This window comes from Meleagris gallopavo, chromosome 7 (assembly GCF_000146605.3).
Source record: "Meleagris gallopavo isolate NT-WF06-2002-E0010 breed Aviagen turkey brand Nicholas breeding stock chromosome 7, Turkey_5.1, whole genome shotgun sequence".
Classification (NCBI taxonomy): Eukaryota; Metazoa; Chordata; class Aves; order Galliformes; family Phasianidae; genus Meleagris; species Meleagris gallopavo.
Window position 1 is genome coordinate 10,936,994 of NC_015017.2, and position 17,604 is coordinate 10,954,597.

The following is a 17,604-nucleotide window of genomic DNA, read 5'->3' on the forward strand; positions in this document are numbered from 1 at the left end:
TGAGTGATTAATATTACTTATCTTTGTTGCAATTGGTGCAACAGAAAACTGAAAAACTGCTAACTCAGTTTGACTGCTATGCAGTTATCTGCTCCATAGTACCATCAAGTTCCCATCCCTGTGCTTAGGGAACTGTCATGGAATACACTCCATGCATATTTACTGCATTTGATCCTGGAGGTGTCTACAATGCTTTTCTTCTTTTGAGAGGGGAATATCCCAGTAAGAGACTTCCAGTAATTACTCCACATAATTGATCCTGTGACTACAGTTGCTCAAGACTCAGGGTATTTAGGAGGAACTGAGAGGGCATGTGCAGCCTTGTTATGAGGATTAGAGCTCAAGGAGCTCTGGGGCTTTCACTATTTATAGGGTAAGATGATTTGCACAGTCATAGTATGTGGTAGAACTGTGTTATCAGCCCTGAACACAGCCTTGGGTGTAACAGCCAGGCCAAAGGATGAGGTTGCTGGTGGGGGGAGCACGTTCACAGATTAGTTTTTTTGTTTTTGTTTTGTTTTGTTTTGTTTTTGGAAAGAGAGTACTGGTAGGAAGAGGTTCTGTTTTAAAATCAGTGCTGAGCGCAGCTCTCCTGCTGTGCTGTTAATGTTCAGTTTCAGAACCATGAAACTCCAACCAGTAAAAAACCTCTATCCTTCCTCCTGTTGCTATAAAATACCATCTCTGTGTTAGAATTTATAACAGAGGTGATGCACCATTCCAAGTTCTCACCCCAATGTGTTGCTTCCTGTGGGCTTGCTCCTGCTGCTGAAAGCAAATCCCAAGGACTGGGAAGGGACTTGGTTCAGTGGCTTGTGTCTGTTATTAGGGAACAATTATTAGGGGTTGAATACCTCGACTGAGTGTGCTGTGCCTCCTGTCAGCAGTCTGGGGCTGGCTTGCGAGAAGGAAAAGTTGTTCTGAGATTTTTTTCACTTGTATTAAAATAGCAATGAATTGTTAGTGCCCTTAGATGTGGAGGTGTGACTGCAGCAAATGCCCAGCCAGAGGGAGAACTCCTGACCTGCTCAAATAAGTTCAGTTTTCTCAAGACTCCTTTTCATGCCGGAAATATCTTTGGGACGCATGTGAAGATAGTGGTGTGATTTGAGCTCAAACTCTTATTGGAGAACTCTGAAGTCCCCTTATTTACTATGCTTAACCACTGAAGTGCCGCTCTGGCAATTGATTTTTCACATGTCTCTGTGTATGTTTCTTCTGAAATACTTCAGCACAGAGGCAAAGCTATTCCTTCCACTTCCCACACGTTTCCACTTACTGGTTTTGCTGAGTGGTTGTATGAATTTTATGAAGCAGAAAGGGAAGAATTCAGAAAAGCAGGGAGCAGTGTTAATGTAAAATGGTGCATGTATTACAGAACCAGCCATGTAAAATTCACTTCTTCCTGGCAGTAGTATGCGTGTTTGAAGTGATATGAGAAATCTTTCCGCTGGAAAAAGAGCACTGATATGCTATTGGGCTTTCTTTCTTTCTTTCTTTCTTTTTTTTTTTTTTTTTTAACAGTAAAGAGAGATGTATTGGTATTTCATGGTAAGAGAAGAAAAGGAAATATGAAGTACAGTGCCGCTCAGGCTGAAGGAAGGAGCTCAGCATTTGGACAGCAGTGACGCCTGTGGAGATAGGCGTAGGGGAGGTGGGTGCTGGTGAGCTCTGACCGGCCCCTGTGCTCTCCCCCAGGTCGTGCCAAGCGCACAGCAGGGATTTTCGACTTCTCCAGCCTCTTTCTATATTTTTTTTAAATAGAGCTCCGTAATTGTGAACGGAGACAGCCTCAGCTGCGTCAGAAAGCTCCCCCTCTGGCAGACAAGCAGTCTCTGAGTTGAACTGTGCGGTTTCAAGTCAGGAATCCAGACGGAACTACAGCTCCCAGGAGCCTGGGCGCTGCCCCGCCAGCCTGGAGGCGGGCGGAAGCGCAGAAGCGCGGGTGCACGAGGAAGTGGCGCCCGTCCCGGCCCAGGGCTGGAGCTGCTGCGGGGAGATGGAGTTCTCCCAGCTGCTCTTCGTGATCAGCGAGGCGCTGGACAGGACTGAGCTGGCAGCTCTGAAGTTTCTCAGCCTGGAGCACGTCACTGTAAGGAAGCGGGAAGATATTGAGGAGCCCAAGGCCTTCTTCCAAGCATTACAAGAGAAAGGGATGATCGAGGTGGGGGACTTGTTCTTCTTGAAGGAGCTGCTCTACCGGATCAATCGGATAGACCTTCTGGCTTCCCACCTGGGCTCCAGCCGAGAGGAGATGGAGAGGGAGCTCCAGGTCCCAGGCAGAGCACGGGTGTCTCCATTCAGGTGAGCGGCTGGCAGCGTGGGTTCACCAGGGTCCTGGAGGCGAAAGTCTGGCAGAGCCTGACGCCGGATTTGCTCTCTGGGGATCAGTTATCCTTCTTGCGTGGGTAGGTGCAAGATTTTTATTGATGAGTGAACACCAAGGTAAGGTTTGGCAAAACACAAGCATCTCTATCTTTCCTAGGAAAAGCAGGTATAAGCAGTAGAGAAAATTTCTGTCCAGTAAAGGAGAGAAGACCAAGCTTTTTTCTCTGAAAGAGTTGTGAGGCACTGTAATGGATTGTCCAGGGAGGTGGTTGAGTCACTGTGCCTGGAGGTGTTCAAGAAACTTGTGGATGTAGTACTAAGGGACATGGTTTAGTGGGGAAATATTGGCAGTAGGTGGACAGTTGGACTACATGATCTTAGAGCTCCTTTCCAACCTTGGTGATTCTATGATTCTGAGATAATTTGCAGACTACAAAGGCCTCCCTGCCTAGGTGTGGTGGGCTTCAGTCAGTGACTGGGTGTGACTGTCTTTGCCCTCATGTCCCAGTGCAGAAACTTTCCGTGCAATTCCGATTTTGGGAAAACAGATATTTTTAGTTGCAGCTGGAAATGGTTTGACTTCTGTCTGTTCTGGGACTAATGTCCTCAGATTAAAAAGAAAAAAAAAGCTGCCCTGGGAAGGCAGTTGGGGCTGCTGAGGGGATGGTTCAATGGTACAGCATTGAACTGTGCTAAGGAGAATGCTAGAGAACATAATGAAACTGTCCTCCACTGTTCCTTCTAGGTATCTGCTCTTTCAGCTGTCAGAAAACATCACCAAAGATGACATGAAGTGTTTCAAGTTTCTTTTGGGAAAAGAATTACCAAAATGCAAGCTAAGCCCTGAAACTGTAAGAATTATTTTGTTTTGTTTTTCTTTTGTTTTCTTTTCTTTTAAATGATTGCTATAATACACAGCAATATTTAGGTTGCTCTGGGGGGAATGAGTGTCATTGTTCCATAAGGAAAAGGGAAGACCTGGAATGGTGCATAGAGGACTTGTTGTGTGCCAGTGTTACATGTACTGCTTCAGCCCAGAAAGCACGGTTCAGTTCTGGGCCAGGCATGATGCCTGCACACCCAAAATGTGTAAGGTTGACTGGTTTTATTCAGTAGAAGGCTGAGCACTTTCATTCATCTTTTCCAGCTGGTTTTCTTCTGTTTGCTAAGTAAGTCATTAGCAAATGAAGACTCACCCACTGGGGCTATTCCTGTAATGTTTTGGTTCTGGTTATTTCCAAACCTAGAAGAAAACTGCAAACAGATCCAGGCAGAGAGCTAAGGCCCAAGAGTTTGGAGTTAACTTAGATCAATTGCAAGAGATCCAGCTGTTCTTTACATTATGTTAACCTGCCCTTTTGACTGCTAGGCACTTTGTTCTGCCAAATGAAATCTCTTTTAAAATCTTTCCTCTTTTCTTAGAGGATCAACTGTGCCTGTTCAGTGGTGGCTGTTCTAGTATATCCATGGGTGACCACTGTGCTCTGCTTTTTTGGCAAAAGCTTCTGTCCCTTGAGCTCTCTCTTCAGAGAACTCTTTATACTATATTTGCATGGTTATTCCCATTTTTGCTACAGTGATGCTTGTGTTTCAGTCAAGTGCACAAAGTTGCCACTGCAAGTCGGATAAATGTCATTAAAAATGACATTATTTGTTCCTGTGTGATCACCATTAACTCTCAGCATCTCTGAGCAGTGGGAGGGAAATAAGCTTTTGGGAAGATATTTTTAGTCATTGTACTTCTAGCTTTTGTCAACCTACATTTAATTGAATCAGCTTGAGTTATCAACTGAGACAGTGAGACTGACAGTGGGTCACTTGTGTTGTCAGTACATTAAAGCCAGCTTGGGTGCCCAAAACACGCTGCAGCTTCCTTCTCAGTAGCAGCATGGATCTGCTCTAAGAGCAAAATACCTTTCTGATTGCTCAGACAATGCTCGACGTTTTCATTGAGATGGAGAAGAAGGGGATTTTGAGAGAAGACAACTTAACTGTCCTGAAGACTATTTGTGGAAAAGTGGACAAGAGCCTGTTGAAGAAAATTGAAGAGTGTGGATTAAACTCATTTGGTAAAACAAAACAAGGCCTCTTTCCCATACTTTTTATTCTTGAAGTGATATGTAAGGTGTCTTAAAGGACTAATAATGATTGCTTTTCAGGTGAAGGAGAGATGCTTGTAACAGAGGGGCAAGGAAGCAGCACCGGAGCCCCTGAAGGTAACTGAAACTTCTTCAAAAATGAACTTTTAGATCTTTGGCTTTTTTCCAGCTTTTGGCCTCTCTACACTACTTGCATCTTGCCTTTAAACATGTTCCTATCTGAGAAGTGATCAAGTATCCTTTTGCTTACTAACTGATCACAGCACTTTAAACTCCCTTTTAATTGTTTACTTATACATATGTTTTGTGTGTGTATTCAGACAGTGCCATATGGCTGGCATCATCTGTGGCACCCAATTCTCTGGGCAACTATGATCAGACTTCACAGGTAAGTCAGTTTGTGTCTTAGAAATGTCACAATTTTGTCTTAGAAGAGAGCATTCCTTTATGAAGTACACGTGAATTGTTACAAGTACAGCTGTTAAAGGCACTATCTAGAAAAACAAGATGCACTAATGTCCTTTATTTTGAAACTACATACCAGGCAGAAGCTGCAGAAGCATTAAGCTTAAAAAATGTTTTTAAGGGTAGAAGGTACCCCTAACTTTTAATACCCCGAGACAGGCAGTAGGCAGAAAAGCAGGCACAGAGAAGTGGATGAATGCAACGCCCCTTGTGGGCGGAGTGTGATGGTGGAGGCTGCAAGAGGTGGGTTCTGTCTTGCTGTGAGGCAGCACATGGCCAAGTCCTGGTAGCAGAGCTGTATGGGGAGAGCTGCCCAGAGAGAAAGCTAGCTGGCTTTTTACCCTCTGTGCCACTACAAGGGCTGAGAAGCAGTCACAAGAAGTCTTTCTTTCCAACAGCTTGAAGTTTATAAAATGACCAGCCGACCCCGTGGAGTTTGCCTGATCCTGAATAATCACAATTTTGCAAAAGCCAGGGAAGCAGTGCCAGAACTCAGAAAGATGAAAAATCGGAATGGGACAGATGTGGATGCAGGTACAATGAACATTACAAATGAGTTTTCATATATTCAGGGAGAGCGGACGGTACATAAAAACAGGAACCACTTTGTGTTCTGGACTAGGAGTCTGAAGTTCAAGCTTCGATGTCAAGGCTATGTTTCTTGTAGTGGTAGACTTGCATACTACTAAAATACACAGAATCAGAAGCAGATTTGCTGGAGAACCAGAATTTTACTTCACTTCTAGCTTAAGAGTGGACGGGGCTATGGAATTCAGGCACTATTATATTGCTATTCAAGAGCCCTCATTTTAGTAGGCTGTCCTGCAGAGCAGCAGCACAGCTCATTGGAGATCCTAGGGTCTGTGAAATGGGTATATTTGCACTACATTGACCAGGAGAGAAAAATCCATTAGCAGAGTGCAGATTATCTTCTTGAGATGCAGGTACTACCCAAATATATTGACAGAAATGTTTTGTATATGTATATAAATATATATTTTATCAAAGGATGTATTATCAAAGGAAAACTTGGAGGTAAATGTATGTATTTTTATTTTGTAATATTTTAATCAATATACTAACTTTGTTTTTATTGAATGCATGATCAAGCTGTCCTAGGGGAGGTTTAGATAGATGTTAGGAAGAATTTCATAAGGGTGAGGGTGGTCAAACACCAGAATGGGCTATTGAGGGAGGCGGTAGAGTATGTACCCCTGGAGGTATTTAAGAGCTGTGTGGGCATGGCCCTAAGGTGCAGGATTTAGTGATGGGATGTGGTAGGTCTGGTTGATAATTGGATTCTATGATCTTGAAGGTCTTTTCCAACCTAGATGATTCTAAGAGAAATCACTCCCATCTATCTAGAGTTGAAACAACTGTTAACAAATAGCTAATGCCCTCCACTCTTGGGGAAAGGAGTAGCTCTGTTTGACATGTGTTACAAGACGCAGAGACTAGCTGTAAAGTTGTGTGAGAACTAACAGCTAGGTTGCAGATAATACTAAACAGCAAGATCACAAGGAATTCTTTTAGTGAGAGATAAGGGAATGTAACACAAATATGACTAGTGATCAGACTACTACGTTATTTTCAGAGAAAGACTGTAAATACCTGGATAGTAGGATTAAAAAAAAAAAAGTTTGTTTGTAAGAAGTGTCCTAATTTTAGAAAACTGCTTTAATTCCTCCTTGGTTTACTTTTCAGATGCTCTGAGAAAAGTCTTTAGCAACCTTCATTTTACAGTAGAAGTATACAGAGACTGCACTGCAGAGGAAATCCGTAAGATAGTGAACAACTATCGGTGCATGGATCACAACAACGAAGACTGTTTTGTTTGCTGTATTCTCTCTCATGGAAAAAAAGGCATCATATATGGTGTTGATGGGCAGGAAGTACCTATCCAGGAACTGACCACTTCTTTCACTGGGCAAAATTGCCAATCACTTGCTGGAAAACCAAAAGTCTTCTTTGTTCAGGCCTGCCAGGGTGATGCTTATCAGAAGGGTGTAACCGTTGAAACAGATTCCGGGGAGCAAGATCATTCTCTAGAAACAGATGCAAGATTTCAGCTGGACTGCATCCCCTCAGAGGCAGACTTCCTCTTGGGCATGGCTACCCTGCAAGACTATGTCTCCTACAGAAGCCCAAGCCAGGGGACCTGGTATATACAGTCACTGTGCCAACACTTGGAGAACAGCTGTCCTCGGTAACTATACTTCCTAAGATACTTTTTCACAACACCTTTTATATTCCTCCTGAAGGACGTAAGTTTGATTTGATTGCAGAGGTAGATAACATGCACTGGGAGCAATCACTCAAAGTGAAAAGAGCAATATAGAATAGCAACACATTGTTTGAAGCAGTTCACCCAACTGCTTTAAAGATGGTTTAAAGGAGGAGCCATTAGCAGTGGCACAAGTCAAGATGATATATAAGAACACAGTAAGTTTTCTGATGTACATACAAATACTCTAATACAAAACTGCTTGTATTTTTTGCAGAGGAGAAGATATTCTCACCATACTGACAGCAGTGAATCAAGAGGTGAGCAGCAAGATTGACAAGCAGAATGCAGGAAAGCAAATGCCACAGCCCAGTTTCACACTGAGGAAAAAACTCATATTTCCTGTAAACTAAATGGGAGCAGAGGCAGAGAGCAGTGCAGTAATCTGAGAACCACTTATCTCAGCTGAGAATTCAGTAAAACATCAGTCTGCTCCTAGCAGAATATATGAATGTTTTTATTGATAACAGATAAGGAATAAATGCTTTATGAATGTAAAAGTTAATTTGGGTGATGTTTTGTATACTTGAAAGCTGGTCTCCAGTTTGCATCCTTACAATAGATTGAGGGCCCTTCCAGATGTACCATACGTTGCTGTTGTTTTATTGAGATACTTTTCAAATACAAATTCATATAAAGCCTTGTGTATTTTTATGTTTAACTTTCCATAAAATAAAAGGCAGGGGACTGCAAATTTTATAGAATGCATCAGCTCATATCAGTATTTTCTTACACACTCCTCTGCTTTAAATCATTCAGATTAGTCTCAGTTCTCCTCAAAAATAAATCAAGAACTTGTCCTCCAGCATCCTGGGCTGTGACCTGCATTTCACAGTATCCTTTACCTACAGTACTCTTAACATTCCAATCACAAGTCCAATCACAAATCCAAGCACAGGTGTGGCATTATGCTTATGTTACTTACCTTGCTGACTTTCGAGTCTCTGTTGTAGGCATAACAAAAAAAGAATTTACTAGATAAGTGAACAGCTCTTTAAAGACATACTGCCTCCTCTGATTACTATGTGCACAGTAATGATACTAATGTAGGTGACTATTTAGCTGATTTTAGATAAGTCTTCAGTTGAACCATTTTTGGAATGTAATTCCCTAGATTCCTCTGCTGAATATTTCTTCACTCTTTGCTACCAGTGTGACCTTTTTTATTTTGGATTTTCACCCAAGATTCTCTCTCCATACATACTGTTTAGTACTTTACCTTTTACATCACACCTGTATTCTTCAGTAACGTTCTGTTCTTCTGTACATACACCCTGGGCTCCTGCTATTCTAAATATAATTCTAAATCTGCTTGTTACACTGCAGATTAGCCAGCTGGGGACCAGTTATAGCCAAATGCAAGTTGTACAGTTCCCTTTCCTTTGGGTGGAGGTTGGAATGTCTTTTAAGCTTGTATTGCTGACAAAATTTAAGTGAGCCCAGAGATTTGACATCAGAACAATCTGACAGCAAGCTTGCATAGGCAACTCTTAATTAAAGGAAAAAAAACTACAGCAACTACAGTTACCTATTCTGAGGGAAATACTTGCCCCAGGAGAACATGATATAAAAAATCTGGGGGAATTTTCCAGCAAGATAAATGCATCCCAAAAGCAAGGTCTTAATAGGAATCTCCTCATATAATCAGATTGGCAACTTTTCTTCAAATAGGAATTAGATGTGTGCCCTTTCAAACTCTTATAATTGGTTTCCTCTATAAAGCAACTATCTTACTGATTCACAAGGAATCCCAGCAGCTCTGCAGACTAATTACACTCATGCATATGAAGAAAAAAGGAAATTCCCTCTACCTCTAATGTTCCTGGTCTTGTAACAAATACATAAAGCAACACAACTACCAATAAGACTTCGAAGGATCTGTGTGTGCTGCTGAGGCACACATATTGTTTGAAATAGCCTAAATTTCACAGAGAGTTAGGACATTCTTTTATCCTCGTGTATTCGCAGTAGTACTACCCTAGTAATGCAGCTCTACGTAGATCACCATTTCTTCCACAGACGTACAGCCTTCTAGCTGCATAAATATGGTGAATATTAGGCAACAATGCAAGTTGCATACATGTTGGTGAAGCAAACTTGGGGAACTTCTTTTGCAATGCAGATGCAGGCATTCCATCTTGTGGCTTGACCCTGCCTAACCACCTGTACGTACAACAGTTGCAGAGACTTGTAGGAGAAGAATCTCTCTGCAGGATGTCCAGCTCAATATTCAGCATATGAAATGCTGAGCTGAAAAGTCAGTTTCAGTCAGACAAGGGTTCCAGTCCTTTGCCACCCTCTCATGTCAGAAAAGATAGCTAAATAAATACAAGATACTTACCATAGGATAATGGTGGTTCCTAATTTCTGGCGATGTTCTGCTATCAGTTATTAAATTAGACAAATTTTAGTAAAAACCTATTAATTGCAATAAATGCTGTTCCCAGTCTGTACCATGGAAGTAATTGAGCATTTTCAGGAAAACAATCTGGGCCTTTCTGCCACAAAAGCAGGTGCAAGGACACGTGTTGGAGGTATGCACAACTGCAGGCAAAAATTGGGCACCTCTGTGCATATGAAATTTCATGAGACGTGCACAAAGGGAGTACTCTTCAAGGATAAGTAGCTTGGTTTCAGTGTCTGCTCCCACTTTATCACAAACACAGAGGAAGGCTAATAGAAGTACAGTTACTGAGATACAAAAATCACACACTTTCTTGTAAAAAGCTCAAACAATCTTCCCTTGAAGGTCTGAAGAAAAAACAAGGGAAGAATATATATTTCCAAACAGGAGACCATAAAATAAACACAAACAAAGCCACTGACCTAGACAGATACTTAATTGTAGCAGAGTAGTCCAGTCTCTTTTTTGCTTCTTTCTACTTGTCACAATATTGCTAGAAGAATGCAGCATTAGCTGCTGTAGTACCAGAAAACGTAAGCATGGTGATTTCAATTGAGGCTCACATTCAAATATTCTGCTTAGAAGCTGACGAGCATTTTGTGATTTTATGTGAAGTTTTATCACTCATAAGTAAAATGTTTTTCAAAAAGCAGCATATTAAGTGTTGTTTTCTAGATTTAACCAACACATCTAAACTGCAGTCAAAGTCTGACCACAACTTGTATTACACATCTATATTTCCTTTAATTGCTTAAGTATGAACACAACTGCAAACAGACTAGCACAGCCTGATCAAGTTTTGGAATCAATTTCTAAGATAGCTTTTATATGCAATACTTATGCAGATACCAATTCACTAAGTCTGTACACCAATCACTAAATTCTAGCCAACTGTCAAAAAGCTCTAATTTCAATTTGACTAAATAACACTGCAGAACAGATGATGACATCTGGAAGAAACCACACAAGAAGACCAACATACTGAAAAAGGACATGTTATACATGTTTATTATGAAATTTACATTCCACCATGAAACAACAGTAGGTGCAAAAAGCAGATGGAAAAAAACAAACATTCCCAGACCGTTCAAACATTGTCTGTAATCCCTTTGTGTAGCAGCCAAAAGAGGCTCAAACCTATTATCCTCATTCCCTCTGTAATGCTCTTTGACAGCAGTAGACTTTTGACTTCATCAGACCACAGGTATTTTGAGTGTGCAGGTATCTCCAAGTTTATCAAACACGTGAAGCTTGAACTGTGCACCTGTACAACTAGAAAGTTATAAACCTGTACTTGATTTAAGCCAACCTGAATAAATGTAGACACTACAAAATTTTCCTTTCCAGCGTCTTGAACTTTCACAAATACAGCATGGATTTCTTTGCAGCATCTGTTTTTTGTTTCAAATTTGCAAGGTAGCAGAACACTCTACAAGTGCAATTCTCCATCAGTTCACTCAACCAAATCACATTTGTGCAGGACAAAAAGATCTTGAGCAAGATCTCAGCTACCTAAGTCATCCACGTTCATTTTCTCTCTTGCAAGAGACAATGGAACCCAAATGAGTTCCTAGAATAATGGCAACTTTAGTATGTTATCAGAAATACATATGTTTGTCTGCTTGATTTTGGCACCAAGAAGTAAACTTGGAAGATGTAGCAACTTTCCCTGGTGCTGCAAGCTAGGCACACGTATACAAAATGCATCACAGAATTTCAAAAGTACTGTACCACGGCATCAAAGAACTGGATGAATACAAACACAACAGTATTCAAACTCTTTGATCATCTTCCTTCTTGTATCCAATGATCCTACAGAAAGCAACCAACAAGCCTCACAACATCTATCATATCGTTTGAACGGAACCAGTCTCTATTGCTAGGCTACAGAAAATGGAATTGTCCTGAAAAGAAACATGCATTTAATTAATGTGCTATTACATAGCTTTTAATGGAAACGTGGTCTGCAAAGGAATTTGGATTTAATTTATTTTCCTTTTTCTGCTGATAAGACACGCAATGATCTGGAGTTATATAATGAAGCTAGTTAGAAACACAGTGAAATACTTTAAAAAATTATCTGTCTCTTAGATGCATTCCTATAATAAGCGTACATAAAACAGACAGACTTCTGACACATTATATACTTCCCTGTTTAAACCAAACTATCTAATCTTTTGTCAACTCATTCCTTAGTTCACTGGAGAGCAAGAATATCTCCCCCCAGCTCTTTCATTCTTACCTTATTTAGCTAGGTAAGGCCCAGTGAACAGTTAAGGAAGTACAAACATAAATATTTACATGAAGGAATTAAATATTTTTCATTTAAAAAACAAATTAACCCGTATATAGTATTTCAAATAAAATTCACCTTTCATAAGATTCTTAGAGAGCAAAAGGCAACTCTAGGAGTTCCTGAATACTTCTGTGCGCTGCTGACAGACAAGTTTCTGCTGAGAGTCCCTGTGCAAGTTTGAAGTGGTTAGTCCTTTTCCTTTTACAAAAAAAGACTGCTATATCAGTCATCATGAGATCCATAGGGCTGTAAAAGCAGAAAGGCCACATTATAAATCTGTTTAAGAAGCTTTCTTTTCCTGCCCTACTCCACTCAATCCTGCAGCAACAAGGGTGTGGATGTGCCATATGTCAAATGTAAATCAGTGTAATTATGCCAGTGCTTCACACCATACATCCAGAAAGATGCCACCTATGTCCCACATACACTCTAACAGCCAAGGTAAACACTGGCTGCTCTAACTAACTTATGGAATCAAACATTAAAATCATTCAAATATGTTAGGTATACTGGAAAAAAAAAAAAAAAATCACAAAGAGATTTAAGAACCTGTTTCCATTCTGATCACTGGCAAAGATCTATTCCCCCAAGGAATGGGAGACAAATATTTTTTCTTAAGATACATTTTAAATCTATTGTAGATTATTCAGTTATGACTAGAAGCTTGGTCAGGAAGGAATTCCAAAAGCATGATAGGCAATAATACTTTGCTGAATGTCACTCTGAAACCAGACTTCTCCAGTGGTGTTTTCTTTTAAGACAAAAAGTCTGCCTCACTGTTAATTCAGAACCAAGGTCAGAGCCACTTTTCGTCATTCAAACATGATTTCAACATAGGCCAAATTGATCTGCATTCATAAAATGCTAAAAAGAACACTGGCATTCATCTTCAACTTTCTGAATACAGAATGATAAATTCTGATCATAATGAAATCTTTCAAACAAAATCCTGTCTAAAATCAGGAATATCTGAACAAAAGGCATGATGTTGCTGCCAAAGTCTCCAATGTACAGAATGCCTAGCTGTCAAGATTCAGATTACCGATTTTTCAAGCATTTAGGTAAATGGTCTCTGCTTATGCCAAATGAAAACAAACTCTGAATCAAGCACCTAGATTTATTTCCTTTTGCAATATTGAAACGTGCCTGAGATTTTTCTTTGTATGTGAAAAAAAAAAAAAAAGATTTCTTAGCTTGAAATTTTCACCCTAATACATACTTTCATGCTTCTTAGTTCTCATTCATTGCACTTTCCATTGTATGCTTCTGAAGCTCTAGAAAGAAATTAACTTCTTTGAGCACAATTGCACTCTTTCAAAAAAAAACAAATCCTTATCATTCATTTTTGTGCTCAAACGTCAAATTAAAGGTTCTCACTTCTGCTTCTCAACATGGGGATTTCAAAAGAGCAGTTTCTGAGCTAGAAAATACAAAAATTAAAGTAGTTCCAAGTTTTTGTATTTGCTACAGAGAAGAACTTGGACAAATGATGCTGGTCAGACTGATTATTATCTTAATATCATATTCAAATGACACAGCCTGACTGCTAGCAAATTATAAGTACTACAGTCATATGGTGGAAAAAATAGAACTGCACCTGCAAGACAGTCCTACAAGTACAGTTTAAAAGGTTAAAATACTGAAAACATCTACAGTGGGACTTTTACTTAAGCTAAGACAGATGCTGGAGAGATCTCAAAACTAAGCTTTGGTTTCTTCTTTCTTTTCTTATCTTCCACAAAAGCCTTCTTTCCCAGACCCAAGCAATGTTCTTTTCTCCTTGACCCTATCACTTCTTTCCCCACCCCTTTTAACATGCACATGCCTTCTCCAACTCTTCTGTAACACACCTAACCTTTTCTGTACTGGATGCTTATCCCTCTTGAATTATTTACTAAGCCAGTGTCCAGAGCAATCAGTCCTCTTTTAGGATATCCATTTTTGTTGACTGTGTGCAGACTGGGGCTCCTAATGCTCCAATCATGGCTGGAAGACTCTGGTTTCTTCTCAGTCCTGCCATTAAGTTGCTACCTGAATTTAAAAACACAGCCGAGTCTGGCCTCCGCAAGCTAACCTCTGCCCCCTGATTCTTCTTGTGGTCCTGTGTATCAGGGGGCTTGACAACCCTGGCAATACCCAGCCTCTTCAGCCTGTCCACCAGGTTCATCTTTAGCTGGCCTACATCTGGAGCGTTACGGGAGGGCTTTAGGCCATACATTTCCTGCAAGAATGTTTCCGCTGGTCTTGAAGCCAGGAAATTTTCTGAGTGATGCACTCGAGACTCAAATGGTGGAGGGGAAGGACAAGGTGAACGTGAAGGAGAATTTGGTGGAGTAGAAGGAACGGGGACTGTACGAGGGGGCTGTAGCAGAGGCAGTTTATCTAATAGGGGACTATCATAAACCTTGGCAGAGATGCCACGCTCTTGCAAGAGTTGAGCCAGACTGCTGGTACTGCTGAGGGTAGTAGTTGAATCTCCTCTGTTGGTGAGAAATTCTCCAATACTAAGCCTGTAAGAGATGGCTGGAGTGCTCACTACATGGTTTCCAAAGCTCTTGCCATTATTTCCAAGTGAAAATGGGGCAGATGTAGAACTGAAACAAAAGTGAAACAGAGAAGATACATGAATGTATGCATTCGACAGCTCAGCTCTATATTTGCTTCTTAGTATATGAAAGATTCAAGAAAAAGTAAACTTGATATTTTTGACAGTTTCAGCTTTAGTGGATTCACTACTAGTGCTCTGCAAAATATCCAGAAGATACTGGTTGACAAAGAGCATTTATCTTTTATGTATAATCTTTAATGTCTGAACATGGAGAAAGGAAACAAAAATAATTGTTACAACACTAAGCAATAGCTTAGTTTTTTTTAAAAGAACCAAAGGGGAAAAAAAAACACTCCTGTTTTATTCTGGAGAATTTCAAGTTTCCCCTTTGTAACTGCAACCCCTGTAATGAATAACATTTTATGTGTTGCCTAAATATCTTGTTGTTTTTTGTTTTGTTTTTTTTTTTTAATTTGTCTATATATTAAAAGTCAGAATGCAACCATTTAATTCTATGCAGCAACTCAAGATGTCAGCAGTCACCATACCTGGGAGTAACTTGGGTGACATCAGACGGGTGAAGGATTCTACAAGTAGTAAAAGTAAATGTGGAATTTGTTGAAGACAGACACTTGCCAGGATTCAAGGCTGCAATGTGGAGAATTCAATCCCATGAGGTTAAAAGTAGAGACAAATCATAATTACTGAAAGCAATGTTTAAGATGATGTTATCACTGCTAATTTTTAGCTTTTTTAAAAGATAAAGACAGTATTGTCGCAAAGTCAGTTATTTCAGTTAAGAAAAAGATTCTACAATTAGTTTATTTTAAAATCCATTTACTTTCTTGCTTTATGTTTTTTTCCTATTTAAGATGAGCTGAAATTATGCTTTTCAAATGTTAGTAACATAACCACGGAAGCTAACTAGCAGTACAAGAAATATGGACATCCAACTTGAACCAAAAAACAAGGCACAAGCTTCTATCTAGCCTTTATAAAATGCTCTGAAGATGAAAAGAATTAGAAGAAACTGTACCACATGTATTAAGTTGCATTTGAACTAGCACTTTGAACTACTGTAGTAAAGAATTCTGCAGAAAACTAAGTCAGTGGAGATATTCCTAAACTAAATGAAACCTAACAAAAAGTAGAATCCTGATAAAAAATCTTGGTCTGTAAGCCCACACTGCAATCAGAGAGCTCAGCACATAAACAGTGATGAAGCCCATGTGCTAGGAGAAAGCAGGGATGTTTTTCCCATTCTTTGACATCAGCCTTCCTTAAGGATTTGTATTCTGACAAAAATAAGATCAGTGTTTGCAATACGTAATTTTCCCATGAGGGGTTTGATAGAAATTTAATGTTAGGATATCCATCCTCACCTTTGTAAGGCACTGTTTTCCACAGAATCTAAGCTTTACACCTTTTACTAACAAACATAGCACATTTTTAATAATTAAATGGAAGATACTGGTCATCTTCAATTGTTTATAAGATAACTGCTTAGCATATAGTTATTCAGATGTACCCTTATCCCAGGTAAGTTTTCCAGCAGTCTTGTACCACCTAATTAAAAAACTGACATAGAAGACAAACATCACCTTCTACAACCCCCAGCACTATATTTTGTAGCGTGTAGATGAAACTGAGAATGTTTCCCTAACAAATTTACTGCAGACTCAAATGTGGAGGGTGGACAATTTGTAAACGGCTACAATTATCAAGGCATCAAGTATGCATTAAAACCTCAGAAATCAGCATACAAAAGGAGGAACAAAATCAGTAACTGTGCTTCTTACCAGTGAGTGGTACTGCTACTGAAGTGATAGGTGACAGGAAAATCCCTGACACTGGTTTTGCCTCTGCAGACTTCTTCTCCAGGAAGGATTGTTGCACTTGAAATGTTATACCTCCTTCTCCTTCTTCTTCGTCATCCTCCTCCAAGTCAGAGATGCGGTGCACAGAATCATCGGTCAGAGGGGTAAAACCTTTTGTAACAACACCTGGTCTTGGGTCAAGAATGGTGCCTAGGTTGGGTCGAGCAAGCTGCTGCCAGTGAAACAGGGTCTGAGATCCTGGTGCGACAAAAGAGAATGGTTTCAGAGAGCCAATACCTACTACTACATTGAGTTACAAGAACACTTGTACACTACAAGTACACAAGATCACAACAATTTCAGCCATCTGGTGCTGTTGCTGAAGCACACAGTGCACTTGGATGGCGATGCCAAGAGCTAGAAAAAGCCTAACATTTAGCACCATGTAAGAAAGCTCAAATACAAAGTGATATTGATGAGCTAGTTGGCACAAAGCCAACAATAATGCTTTTTCCCCTTATTAATTATCATGTCTGTCTATATACATGACAAGTCAGTTGGCAAATTAATATCAAATCTTTTTCTCCTGAAGGAGATCTTCTGAAGGAAGATCATCTGCTTACCTTCGATGGGCTTGACAATTTGCAGTTTTTCTGGTAGAAGGACACGGAGGTTACTGGAGCTGGCAGAGAGATCGGTGAATTCTGAGTTTGTACCCAAGGAAAAACAACTTTCTGTTGGTGTACTATAACCACTAGCCCCTTCCTTCTGCTTAGTCAGCAAATGCATTTTGCGCTCCCACTCCTCCTCGAAGAACTGTTTTTCACTCAGATAGTTCTGGTGACGGAGAGAGAGTCTGTGCAGAGCTGTGACTAAGTCATTGTCTCCAGGAGTTCCTGGCTGGCCAGGCTTATGTCTGCCCCTGTGAGAAACAAGAAATAATAACAGATATGGAGACCACTAAATTAAATATTTTTCTCTTATGTAGTAAGAGTCCAGTGTGGATTTAGTTTTAAGTATATCAGTTTAGAAAGACAATAATAGACTGTTTCCTACTTCAAATTCTTCTCAGAGCTGCTCCTCTGGATCATCTGTGCATGGCTTTCCATCTGTATGCCAGACTGAAAAGGCTTTGCTGTCATAACAACACTTGACCTATTAGATCCAGGGATTGGTAATGGAGCAGGAAAAGAAGAAGAGCGGCCACGAGTAACATTAGCAACCCTGACAGTGTCAAATACTCGTTTCTGTTGACTCCTGCAGAAAAAAAACCAAATACAGGTTTCAGAAGCATTTCTAAAAGGATAACAAAGTTTTGCGCAACAAATTTGCCAAAGACTACAGAAGAACAGAATTACCTAAG

At 40.1% G+C, this 17,604-nt stretch overlaps 2 protein-coding genes across 6 annotated transcripts in view; one reads left to right on the top strand and one right to left on the bottom strand.

The window, feature by feature from the left end:
* The first annotated feature begins 1,784 nt into the window (after nt 1-1,784).
* LOC100541666 (caspase-8-like) lies at nt 1,785-7,681 on the top strand. The gene is made up of 8 exons (XM_003207495.4): nt 1,785-2,304; nt 3,074-3,179; nt 4,259-4,397; nt 4,488-4,544; nt 4,748-4,815; nt 5,291-5,426; nt 6,597-7,098; nt 7,394-7,681. The coding sequence occupies exons 1-8, from the start codon at nt 2,000-2,002 to the stop codon at nt 7,527-7,529; spliced, it is 1,449 nt and encodes a 482-aa protein (XP_003207543.1). The 5' UTR covers nt 1,785-1,999; the 3' UTR covers nt 7,530-7,681.
* Nucleotides 7,682-10,559: 2,878 nt separating this feature from the next.
* TRAK2 (trafficking kinesin protein 2) overlaps nt 10,560-17,604 on the bottom strand; it is a 30,633-nt gene continuing 23,588 nt past the window's right edge. For all 5 annotated transcript variants that reach the window (XM_010713449.3, XM_010713447.3, XM_010713448.3 and 2 more), the window contains 5 exons: nt 17,298-17,498; nt 16,865-17,163; nt 16,224-16,499; nt 14,973-15,072; nt 10,560-14,470 (listed from right to left, as the gene is read on the bottom strand). In XM_010713449.3, coding sequence (XP_010711751.1) covers nt 13,792-14,470; nt 14,973-15,072; nt 16,224-16,499; nt 16,865-17,163; nt 17,298-17,498 — 1,555 coding nt within the window. In that variant the 3' untranslated portion in view covers nt 10,560-13,791. The remainder of the gene's footprint in view (nt 14,471-14,972; nt 15,073-16,223; nt 16,500-16,864; nt 17,164-17,297; nt 17,499-17,604) is intronic.

Coding starts and splice junctions, on each gene's coding strand:
- LOC100541666 (XM_003207495.4), top strand. CDS start 2,000: ATGGAGTTCTCCCAGCTGCTCTTCGTGATCAGCGAGGCGCTGGACAGG. Junction 2,305..3,073: donor GCACGGGTGTCTCCATTCAG/GTGAGCGGCTGG, acceptor TGTTCCTTCTAG/GTATCTGCTCTTTCAGCTGT. Junction 5,427..6,596: donor TGGGACAGATGTGGATGCAG/GTACAATGAACA, acceptor TTTACTTTTCAG/ATGCTCTGAGAAAAGTCTTT.